General features: G+C 36.0%; 1 protein-coding gene across 2 annotated transcripts; it reads right to left on the reverse strand.

Moving 5' to 3' along the window:
• Window positions 1-565: 565 nt before the first annotated feature.
• Window positions 566-5,283, reverse strand: MED4 (mediator complex subunit 4). Of its 2 annotated transcripts, none has more exons than XM_085955534.1 (5): window positions 5,119-5,283; window positions 4,769-4,949; window positions 3,473-3,624; window positions 2,608-2,783; window positions 566-1,868 (listed from the first exon to the last, which is right to left on the reverse strand). In XM_085955534.1, the coding sequence occupies exons 1-5, from the start codon at window positions 5,184-5,186 to the stop codon at window positions 1,684-1,686; spliced, it is 762 nt and encodes a 253-aa protein (XP_085811660.1). In that variant the 5' UTR covers window positions 5,187-5,283; the 3' UTR covers window positions 566-1,683. The 2 variants fall into 2 exon arrangements, with proteins under 2 accessions (XP_085811660.1, XP_085811659.1); XM_085955533.1 differs by having other exon boundaries at window positions 566-1,871.
• Window positions 5,284-12,288: the final 7,005 nt, after the last annotated feature.

The following is a 12,288-nucleotide window of genomic DNA, read 5'->3' on the forward strand; positions in this document are numbered from 1 at the left end:
TTAAACTTTTTCAGACATACATATTTGTTATCATTGAAATAAGACTACAATTAACAGATAGTGTAGGTTAGATTTTAAAATTCAATTAAACCCTGAGAAACCAAGCCATAATAGATATTAGTCAAAAAATACATGTCTATCTATAAAATATCTAAAATTATGCAATTAAATCATACATAACTTTGAGTATTTTATAGATAGAATAATATTTTTTATTCATTATAGTTTGGTTTACGCAGGGCTTAATGAATCAAAAAAATGAAGCAAAAATATGTGTAATATGTAGTTTTAATCCAACGAAAACAAATAACTATGAATGAAAAATTGTACACAATTTTGTCGCATTGCCCAAATTAGACCAAATCTATTATGGTTTCGTTTAGACAGGGTTTAATTGATTTTTAAAAACTAACTAATACCATCTGTAAATTGTAGTCTTAGTTCAATAAAAACAAATACATATGACTAACAAAGTTTAGTGTGCACTATTTATAGCGAATCTTAACAGCTTACCTCCACCCTTCGCCACTGATAAATTATTACATTCATAATGAAAACGATTTTTTGTACTTAAATTAATTTATTTCACATTATTAAAATTAAAAATCACAATTTGTGTCTTTTTGACAGAGAAACGTTTGAAGGAATGCCGCAGACATCGGATTATCAAAGCCCATTAACACTAAAATGTCTGTCAAGTCATTTAATACTAGTAAACTCCTTAAGAATATCTTAAAACAATCCAAACTTTCAATAAAAGTCATTCTTACATAACCATTTATTTAAAACAGATTCAAAACAATGATTATTGTACATACATTATATAAGTATCAAATGAAGATTTGATTTTTAACACAAACAGGTATTTTTTTGATACCGGTAAAAGAATTATCATCGAGTATTAATTCTGAGACGTTCAGGTAATTTTTGATACTAAACAAACTTGATAACCCCAATATGTACTCCAATTACACGAGAAAACTCAATGTCGTGAGCGATTGTCATGTATCAATTCGATTTTCTTGATACTTATTGATTAGTTCATATAATGCATTGTGTAGCTAATATTAAAAATTATTAGTAAATCATAAGGTACATTAAACAGTCTTTCCTCATATTTTCCTACTTTAAATCTCATAGAAAACTATCAGAGATCGTAATAAGAGACAAGATGCTGTTTGTATGTACTAGGGAATAATTGTTGTCTCATGGTATTGTCTGTTAAAATAATGAATCGTCAGGCGACTTTGATATCAAAGCAAACGTCAAGCTGACAGAATTTATAGGGCTTACGGTCGGAAGTGGAAACTTATACCTTCAGGGCAATTTTTCACCCCAATCGTTATTGAGTTGAATCACGCTATAAGAAATGTATATATATTTCGTTCATGATTCCACGAAAAGATTCAAATTGACATTTATCAATTGGACCAGACGGTCAGTGGAAGGAGTCTAGTCGTCGAGCATGCTCGTGTAATTCAGGTATAACAGGTTTTACATTTAACCGTGGTTTATTTCACTGCTTACAGTAGACATGACATGGAAAGATTTCTTCAGTTCTGCAGACTGTCATACCATGTACTGGTTTCACGACACATGCCGATTTCAGATGACCAAGTGTTTCCATACTTGTTTATTTATTACCTTTATTCAACACAGCCTAAATTGTCAAGCTATACTCGGCTACTGAGAGTCACTGCTCGAGCTGGAACTGGAGTCGGTGGACATGACTTCCACATCCTCTTGGGGAGTGTCCTTGGGAGCACGGGTGCCGGCCGACCCTTCCAGGGGAACGGATGCTCCGCCGACCACGTGGTGGAGCTCGCCTGACGGGTGCCACGCGAACTGGTTGGCCGCCGATGTTGGCACTTCTGACGCAAACACACTCAATGTACACACATGATACAAATAAAGAAAACAACCATTGAATTGCATTATGCATTTAATTAAAGTCTCACATGTGAGGCTTGAACCGACAATGATTTTCTTTACTGAGACGTTTTTTGAATGGGTTTAAACAAACAAAAAAAGTAGAACAATCACTTGTGTAACCTCGTTATTGGGCACAGCAGACATGGTCGGATTTACCATAGGGCTAAAGGGTCTATAGCTCACGGCCCCCTAATTAATAGGGGCCACGGAGCTCTAAAAATAAATTGAAAAAATTGTGTGTTCAAGTGTAAATCCGACCATGAGTGTAGACATGTCTATAAATAGAAACACAGAATGCATCTGGAATTTATTTTAATGATTGCAATGCATTCAATTGAATGTGTAAATAAATTTGATTTTCAATTTCAATACTTAAGTAATTTCAATGAAATTTTGAATACGATGTAAATTGTGGGAAGTAAAAACCTAAAACCGGGAATTAAATAGTACTGCAGAAACAAGAAAACGTGAATTCCGGGCACAGTTCCTTCCACTGTATGTTTGATTATAGAACAAGGATCGAATGAATTGGACACATGGTTAATAAACGGTAAAAAAGTCAACTCTGAGGCGTGCTCATGTGCGGCAAAAATAAGTTCAACAGCATATCAATAAAAATATGAACAAAAAGATGAATTTGATTAATCAAAAATGAATATAGAATACAAAACTAACCACCGCCTGTAGTAATACGGTGCAAGTCACTGAGTGAAGGCGCGTGTCCGTTAACAGGAAGGTCGCAGAGTCTTCCCAACAACCCCAGTCGCATCTCAATATCCGTGGGGTAAGGACGCCTCGGATCACCTGGCTGCCACGATAATGGGGCGCATATCGCATTCGATGCACTTATCCTGTTGGAACAGTCAATCTGTATTACCATTTACATATGCAGGTGATATGCACATCACCGTTGATTGTCGAATACCTGCTATAGGCACCACAAAACCATATTGTTCAGGGGAAATAAAACTGTACTGAATATACGATAGGTTACACCGCATTGACTATAATATATAAGTACAAGGTGACTAATGAGTTTTTGCAATAGTAGAGACCTTTTAGATTAAAAGACTTCTGTTCGAGGTAGACAATCAATTGTTTATATAGAACAAATTTTTTCAATAAACAAATAAGTAGTTACCTAAACATTTAACGCTCACAATGGCCAAGCAGTAACGTATCAACCTATAATATGTCCTTCACACTGTGGAGGCTCATATTATCTTATTGGGATCGAACATGGTAAAAAAAAATATATTTTTGAAAAAATGGTTACTAATATAGTTTACTATTTATTGCTAGGATAGTGGCTGTTGCCTAATATTGTGGTGGATTTCAGATTATTGTGTGACTGGCGAACAGCCTTAATGCATAACATCATCTAATTCACTGCTGTGGCCTCTAGTCGCGGGTCCAAATTTAGCATCTGGCAAATTTAGTGTTTTTAATATAATAACCTTTACTCTGTCGAGGCCCGTATGCTCTGGAAAAAGCAGATTTTCGATTTTTGTAATTGTTCAGTAACATGAAAATATCATACCTGTGGGCAAATTTTATAAGCTCTTCTGACGGGACCGGTCGTTTAGTCGATTTGAATATGGAAGCTAATTTTTGTCTTGCTTGGTACAACGACGTTGCCAGAACTTGCTCTGCATCTTTCAATTGTCTCTGTAGCTGGCAAATGTCATCATCCTAGAAATGTATGAGTAATATTGATTGAACACTGAATATTTGGACGATTGTTAACTGATGGTTTTTACAATACTCTCTGAAGTGCTTGAATCCTAATGGGTGTCATATTTTCTCAAAAAGATTTTTTCAAGTGGTTATATATTTCTCGTATTTTAGTATTTTCAAATTATGTATGTTCAATAAAAGAATGTTACATCTTGTGAATTATTTGTTGAATAAAAAAAATCGTTTTTTTAGAATATTTATTCATTAGATAGGACTGTGGAAACAAGATTGTATTGAGCCAATACGGTGGGGGAGTGATATCTGGTATTTTGTAAAAATCAGTCATTAGAAATCAATTGATTCCATAAGCAGATGGTTCTTAAAAAATGTTTTTGTTCAAGTAATCGGAAATTTATGATTTCAATGGAAAAAATAGGGTTAAAATTTTTTATTAAAAATATCCTATTTTTCTTTTTTAACAACTATTAAAATCTTTATTCGGAGTTAGATTTCAGCTTGGAGAGGGATTTTTGAAATGATTCCATCTTCCTGAGACCCAGAGCAAACCACGAGTCATGAGGAGTGGACTTCAGGAAGATATCAATGGCATAAAGGGCGCGGAATACAAGAGGCACAGGATAGAAAAGAATGGAATGAATACTCAAAGGCAGACTAAACATTATATAACGTGGTTCAGTTGATCTGCCGTCGCGCAGAAGGTGATTGAATATAATTTAAACCTACCATTTTGATCCACCCCCACATGAATTGTGGCACAGCGTTGGCCACTAAATGTGTTTCAAAAAAAAAAAATTTGGATAACATTCACTCTGTGGAGGCCCTTATTTGGCTTGAGGGTGAAAGATGTAAAATGTATCTACAAATGAGGTAAGCCTTGTTCGTCGGGTGGTTGCGGAAGCTTTGGTAGATGTAATTAAGAATAGGGCCCAATTCAAAAACCATGCAGAGGCACTTAGTTCGGTCATTTTGATGGAATCTGGTATGGCACTAACCATATAAACAGCCACCCTATCTCGTCATGACAGATAATCAGGGTAAAACTGCAATACAAATTACCCTTACTGAGCTGTCTAGTACAACCATCCATCCATTTACCATTTGTGAAGGTTTGATTTGCAGTTGGGTTATATTTAATTACCTGGTTGTCCACTTCCATTTTTAATCTGTTCATCTTTTCGTGCAAATTTCCTTGCTCGTTTGCTAATTCAAGAGTATCCTTTAATTCTTTGTCCTTTGCTAGCAGAAGTTCTGTAATTTGAGCATGTTCTGCAGCTGACATCTTCTGTGGTTTAGGTGCTATACTGTTTTCTATTATTTCCCTAGAAACAGGAAATCAATCATCATTTATATATTAAAAAAACTTATTTACAGATTTATCTCGAGGAACATGTTAGTTCTGAGGTTAATTTAAAAAAATCTACATAGATGTTTCATAGCAATCGTAAGTGTCAAAATAAATATTGTTATAGAATATCCGGAATAACTTACTTCGCTATCAATTCAATATCGTCTATTAGACAGAGCAATTGTTCTTTAGTACTAAAATGTGAAGCCATTTTTCTATAATTGCAGCCAAATTGTTATTATTATAAAGATTCTAGATTAGCGGCTTCACAAACGCCAAATACTGCGAGCTGTCGAGCATAGATAACTGTCGAGTTTTCGGTGTTGTACATTGTAATTTGTAAAACATAAACAAGTTAAATACATGGCAATAATATTATCTATGGGTCGGCACATTCATCCAATGACGAGCCAAAAGTCCGCGGTCGAAAGTTCGTCGACTCTGCCAACGGCAGTGTTGCCAAGTCAAAATTTTTAATTTCAGTAGAATGTGTAAAAAAAATTCAGTAGATTCGACAAAATATCAGTAGATTTCTGTTTTAGGAAAAAAATTTCGCCGCGGGCCGCAGGTTCCCAGATTTTCATATCATAGTTGGCTTGTTTTTTTTAGGAAAAATATTTCGTCGCGGGCCGCAGGTTCCCAGATTTTCATCGTATTTCGAAGTTCCCAAGTTTTCAAAGATGGCTAATTTTTTTCCCGGCTGGTGGGAATTTTGTGAAATGGAGAAATATCAGTAGATTCAGTATATTGCCAAAAATATCAGTAGATCTACTGAAATTTCAGTAGACATGGCAACGCTGGCCAACGGTCTGCTACTGACCAACGAATGAGTTAAACAGTCGAGTTTTTGACGTTGTGATATTTTTCAGCAGTGGAGAACCTATGGCACGCGAGTTGATTTTTCATGGCACGTGTTTGAAGAGAAAAAAATACCTATATTAAAAAATAACAATCTAGAACATCATCCCAGTTGGACTTGAGCATTTGAGTAGAACGCCCGTTTCGAATATAAAGTAAAATTGTTGTTACCAGAATTTAATATAAATAACTGAAGTCTGAAAGAAACATTACTTGGTGAAAAAGACAGCCGAGATTTACAGTGTATATATTATTTAGTGCATACATACTGCACAAATTAATATATTATTAATATTAACAGTGAGCAAGAGTGAATAATAATTATTGTTGCACGGGAGCAATTAGTGCGCCAAACGTGGTGAAGCGAGTGGTTGTCCACACTGTTATTTGTTCACACTGTTACGTGATTTCAAAGTCCGCGTGAAAGGCACCAATATTAAAATGGATAACACTACTGTGGGCGTGAATGAAACCAAAAAAACGAAGAAGAAAAGAAACGATGATGAAGAGGAAATGATTGGAGAAAAAGAAGAAGAATGACAGACTGTGACCTCTGGAAAAAACCCAGAAGAGACTCTGGGGTCGCTTCAAAGACAAACGAAAACATCGTCATGATAGCGACGGGAAGTAAAATACCACTAAAGTTGAAAATAGCGCAGATGCTCCATGAGGCAGGAGTTAAAGTACAGAAAATTTACAACAAAAATTTAAAGACGTACATCCAAGTAGAAGACGAAAAAGAAGCAGATAAAGTGAAACAAGCTGGAGAACTCAAAGATCTCGGTTTTGTGATTAAAGAGAATGACTCCTGCTCTTATGGAGTAATTAGAAAAGTCGACATTGATATGGACCTCCAAGAACTGCAAATGGAAATCAAAAGTGACCAACCTTAAGAGGTTGACAGGACAAAGTGATACAGGAGAGCTTACGAAAACCTCGTCAGTCAGTATTAAATTTGGGGAGAAAATATTGCTGAGAACAATTCACATATATGGCGTCTCTTTTGCTGTAGAACCGTATGTATTCAGGGTAATGCAATGCTACAAATCCTGGCGATATGGGCACATTGCGAACAATTGCAGCAGTAAAGTAGAAACGTGCCCCAAGTGCGGTGAAAACCACAAAACTTGCAAAAAAATGAGGAAATTACGTGCATCAGTTGCAAAGGTAACCACGCGGCAAACAGCCAAAAATCCCCAAAGTGGCAAGAAGAAAAGAATTGCAAAGAAGCAATGATAAAAATGAACATACCTTTCAAGGAAGCAAAAAAAATATGTTAAGTAACAGCTATGCTGACATATTAAAACAAAAAAAAATCGTGGGAAGAGATGAAAGCAAAATAATTCAAAAAATAAAGTAAAACAAAAAGAAAAAAGAAGTGATGGTAGAAGCTTCAGGCTCAACAATAACAGCTACAAGTAGTAGCGTAAAGCTTACAAAAAATAAGAAAAAATCAAAGGGGAAGACAGAGGTTAATGCGATGGGAGAAATTATGAAAGTCTTGCTGAAAGGGGGAGACTGGCAGCAGATCATTAAACAACTAATAATTAAAGCAGTGGACTGGGTATGCAAAAACTTCAAAGAAGGAAATTTAGGAGAAATTCTAGGGGAGGTTCTGAGACAAAATGGATAATAACAAAACAAATTAGGATTTTACAATGGAATGCCAAAAGTATGAAGCAAAAAATGGATGATATAGAACTTTACTCCATACGAAAAAAAATAACAATAGCATTAATCTCAGAGACTTGGCTGAAGTCTCAATTAGACTATCTGAAATTCAATGATTACACGATGTATCAAAAATACAGAGGGGATGGAACGGAGGAGTAGCGATTCTGGTGCATAAAACACTGGCGTTTAAAGAAGAAAGAAAGAAAGACAGAAGAGTTAGGCAAAATAATTATAAAGCTATTTAACAGAATAGGAGTGAGGACCTGATCGACGGATCCTCTTCTAGAAGAGAAGAGGCGAGATGACAGCGAGTCGCAGTCAAAGCCTCGGTAAAATCACAAAAAAGCATAATCATTTTTTAATAGAGTTCTTAAAAACTTTTTTCCCCACGAAAAACTGCTCGGCACGCCAGACAGTCGAGAATTAATAATTGGGAAATTTTGGCACGCGTAGGTTCGTAAAAAGGTTCGCTAACCCTGTTATACAGTAATATCTTCTGGCTATTCTGAAACATTGTATTATTTAGGTATAAATCCAATAATAGAGAGAGAAGACACACAATAATGTATTATTGTTTGAGTACCTACCTAATAGGTACATACATATATACATAGTTTATAAATAGGTATTTTTTGCTTTGATCTTTAAAATCTTCTATAGGTATTTTTTTAAATTAATTTTAAAATAACCTAAAAACAATCTAAACATATTTTCGATTCGAATTAATAGCATATTGGTTTGAGATTTTATTCCTATCCATTGACATCCAAAGTTGCAAACCAGAGGAGTCTGATATAATATAGGTAATAGCCATACTAGAATATTATAGGTACTGAGATCAGCAAACTTTTTATGTAGATTAACATCGAACTTGCGGTCCGGTAAGACGCGAATTCTAAGACAATGTGAAAAATACACAATAATATTAGAGTATTTTTGCCCGACGGACATTTCCATCCGGAGATCGGAACACACGGAACATTGACAAACTGTATTACGGTTCTCCAGTGACGTCCCGTGGGGGTAGGCAGATTGAGTGCCGCTTGGGGGCGGCAGTTACTCGAAGGGCGGCAAATCGAGGAGAATCATTTGGTATATATAGAGAAATAGCTACCTAAACTGAGTACTTACTAAATATGTATCTTTCCTTTAAAAAATCAGTTCATTGGTTGGAAACAAAATGTATTAATTAACATAAAAGGTTTAACAGGACTGTAATTTTTTGTCGGGTTCCCTATGTCCAGTTGATTTCCGTTGATCTTCGACATCCTTGGTGACCAGAAAGACACGAGCACGGATGATAAAAAATGACGCGGCATTGTGGCGCTGCTCAGGGGCGGAATTTTATCTAGGGACGTCACTGCGGTTCTCGAATGACGGACGTTGTGTGGACAAACGGCGATTAAAATATGAAGGTATCTCGGATTTCGGATTCGGACATCCGGGTCGGACCCTGGCGAGCCCATTAACCTGTAATTCTGTTGGCACGCTAATTAACTGTTTAACAATCTAAAATCAGAACGTCCCGGCCGACGTAGAACCAGTGGTGCAGCTACCCCATCACAGGACTATAAGCATTGAGGTTTCAACCGGATAAGGGTGCCTAAATCTCAGTTCGACAGTCTACACCGTTCACAAAAATATAGATTAAAAATTAATCGCACAGAAATAAAAAAAATACTTAAATAAGGAAAGCTATCAAAAAGCCCTTGACATACATTTTGGGTGGAAAAAATGGGTGGAAAGCAGAATGGATCTGAGAGAAAAATTAGAAGGAAGAACTAATAGACACTCGACAATAGCTTTTCACGATTTTTTAAAAACATGAAGGGGGCCTCACGCGATTTTTCACAGGAGGCAATATTTGCCTCTGCGTAGAACCTGGTGAAGTGGCGATTTTGATGGTGGTTATTTTTGGGAGGAAGACCTAAAGAAAGCTCTCAGCACAGTTTGAACCGAGTTTTCATTTTCAGCGGATGAGGCGATCGGATTGACAGGACAAAAATAAGGATATTGAGTTAAAAAAATTAAGTAAGTAGGTATCGACTTTCATTTTGGACAGAAAAGCGTCTTGACTCTTGTCGCATTGGGGAATAAAAAAAAATACTTGGCATACAGTGGGGCACCCAGGGGGGGGGGGGGGCAAGGGGCCTCCCCCCCCCCAAAAACATTGAAATTGAAAGCCAATAGATTAAACAAATAAAAACACGGCAAAAAATGATTTGAAATTCTCCAGCACCCTCTTTAGAAAAATTTCTTAGATTTTAATTTCTAACACAACAATTTCGAAACACTAATGTCGGGTTTTTTTAGAAACTCAATCTCTAATGGAAATGTTAAAAATTCTCGGTGTCCACCCGAATTCCGGAGTGGTGTACACCAGTGGCGCACCTAGGGGGGGGGGGGGGGGCAAAGGGCCCTGTCACCCCCCAAACATGAAAATTATCAGAATGATTTTAAACATTGACATCGAAAGCCAATAAAACACGGCAAAAAAAATGATTTGTAATAAGTCTCCAGCACCCTTTTTAGAAAAATTTCTTAGATTTTGATGTTAATGTTTTAATGTTAATGTTTAAAGTAGCATTAATAGTAAAAAAAGTCGCCTGCGGTGCTATTACACTTCATGGCCATGAACATTTTCAATTACTTATATACTTGTGCAATATATTTTTTGATTATTATGTGTCGATATTCGACAGCTCCATTATTAAAGTAGATGTATTAAAAATCGCCAATAATTCACTGTATATGTACCTTAATTTGAACTAAAACACAATTTGAAAAACGTTAATGTAGTGTTTCACACTGCATTTAATCTTAGCGGTAGGTAGGGGGCCCGCCAAATATCCTAATAGACCGGAACGCATCGGAGCGCGGCTCCTTTTCTTATTCTGCAGTGTCTCGTGGAAAAATTAAATATTGCATCACGGTTCGTGAATCATTAAAAAATACGAAACCTGTCGGAATCATAGGAAAAATATAATATTTACCATAATCTTGCATGCCCCGAGTTTAAAGACAGTTACTTCATTTTATGGTCAGAGCTTGGTATTTATATTATATAATACTAGTAGAGGAAGGGTGCCTATTATGAGATACTTTTTTTTGTGACATTCTCAAATCTAAAATAAACTCATTGCAGGGTATCTATTATTATAAATACATCAAACATACTGTTTACTAATAAATTTGTAGTCATGAGATTTTTCTTTCGGCCCGTTTATTTTAGATTCGCATTTTAGTGAAAAATGTCAAATAAGCTGTTCTCCAAAAAGTGTTCCTAATTTGAGATAGTCGCTGTTCCTAATATGAGACTATCTCATATTGGGAACATTATGAAAAAAACAACAGCTGTAATTGATATGAATAATTATATATTTGTTTACATATTTTCACGTGATCTCATTTAATCCAAATCCACTTTTTATTAAAATATTATCATAACAAAAAACACAAATAAAAACATCTCCTCCTGCTAAATTACTACAATCTTCATGACTCAATTTGAAACACCTGCGCCCATTTTTATACTCTTGTATCTTCCGTAAAATTCCAACTACAGTAAATAATTACGCATGGCATCATTTTCTTCATCGTCGTCATCAGCACTATCATCGTTAAATATCATCTCTTTTCCACCTTCGCTTGACGACGACTCAAATTCCTCTTTCTTCCTTTTAATTTCTTTCTAATTTTCTTTCCTATCGCTTTTTCCATTCTAGTTTTCTTTTTTTCCTCAGCCGTCTTTTCTTTTTGTAATGTGTGGGTTTCGACCATCTTTGACATAACGCTCCAGCGTGGCTTTTGGTACTCCGAACTGTTTGGCAGCTTTCGGATATCCCATTTCTTTCTTTCAAACGACGTTCAGAGCTTGAAACATAGACTCGGGGTCCCATCTTTTCCTTTTTGACGGAGGCATCTATGGAAAATATAATATAAAACATACACACACATTATAAACGTTGATATGGTTTCAAAGTAAAATGTGTACCCAATATGAGATATCTCATATTGGGCACATCCAAGTATCTCATTTTAGGCTCATTCAAAATTTGACATAAAAAATTAACTATTCTTCTTCTAGAGTCGATAATGATACAGAAGATACTCAAATATAAAGTAAACTACCAAACCACGTGTTTAATTAAGAAATAAACATTGTACGATACCTTAGAGATGTTCTATGATCATCAAAAGTAGCACGCGGAAAAATTTCTTGGACGAGTGATCGACGAAAACACACATCCACCACCAAAGACAAGCGCTGCATGCTGCACACTGACAGTCGTTTGGAGCTATTACTCCTCGCTACCGCGTGACACCAACACCATATTTTATTATCGTCCGGTTGCTGAGTTATTGCTATATCTCATATTAGGCACCTATCTCATAATAGGCACCCTTCCTCTACATAGGTACTTAAATATGTCAATATTTTCAGAAAATTATTGAGCGCTCCGGTTAGTAAAATCTTCCTTTTTGACCGCTGACTTAGAGTAGATATATAGAGGTTGATATTAGGTCATGGGTGGCCAACCCGCTGGATGTCAACTTGTGGCCCGTGGAGCAGTGAGAAAATAAAAATAATATCAAATGCTGCCGCTAGATGTGCTAATTTCGCAAATTGAGATTCGATATTGGCTGAAGATTTTAAAAAGCACCGTGTGCTTTTTGCTGCATTTGCAACGCTATTCTCCGTAGACGTGAATTTATTACCGAGAAATTTACAAATGGAACATTGTGAAAGGAGAAATTCCATCAGGTCGGTTTGGAAGAGT

The sequence above is a fragment of the Rhyacophila brunnea genome, unplaced genomic scaffold (genome assembly GCF_057557595.1).
Source record: "Rhyacophila brunnea isolate RB1 unplaced genomic scaffold, BYU_Rbru_1.0 scaffold_5, whole genome shotgun sequence".
NCBI lineage: Eukaryota > Metazoa > Arthropoda > Insecta > Trichoptera > Rhyacophilidae > Rhyacophila > Rhyacophila brunnea.

Excerpts from the sequence above, each read along its gene's own strand:
- MED4 (XM_085955533.1), bottom strand. The coding sequence starts at position 5,186 with ATGGCTTCACATTTTAGTACTAAAGAACAATTGCTCTGTCTAATAGAC. Across the intron at positions 4,950-5,118 it reads GATATTGAATTGATAGCGAA|GGAAATAATAGAAAACAGTA; the intron begins GTAAGTTATTCC and ends TCCTGTTTCTAG. Across the intron at positions 1,872-2,607 it reads CCGTATTACTACAGGCGGTG|AAGTGCCAACATCGGCGGCC; the intron begins GTTAGTTTTGTA and ends TGTTTGCGTCAG.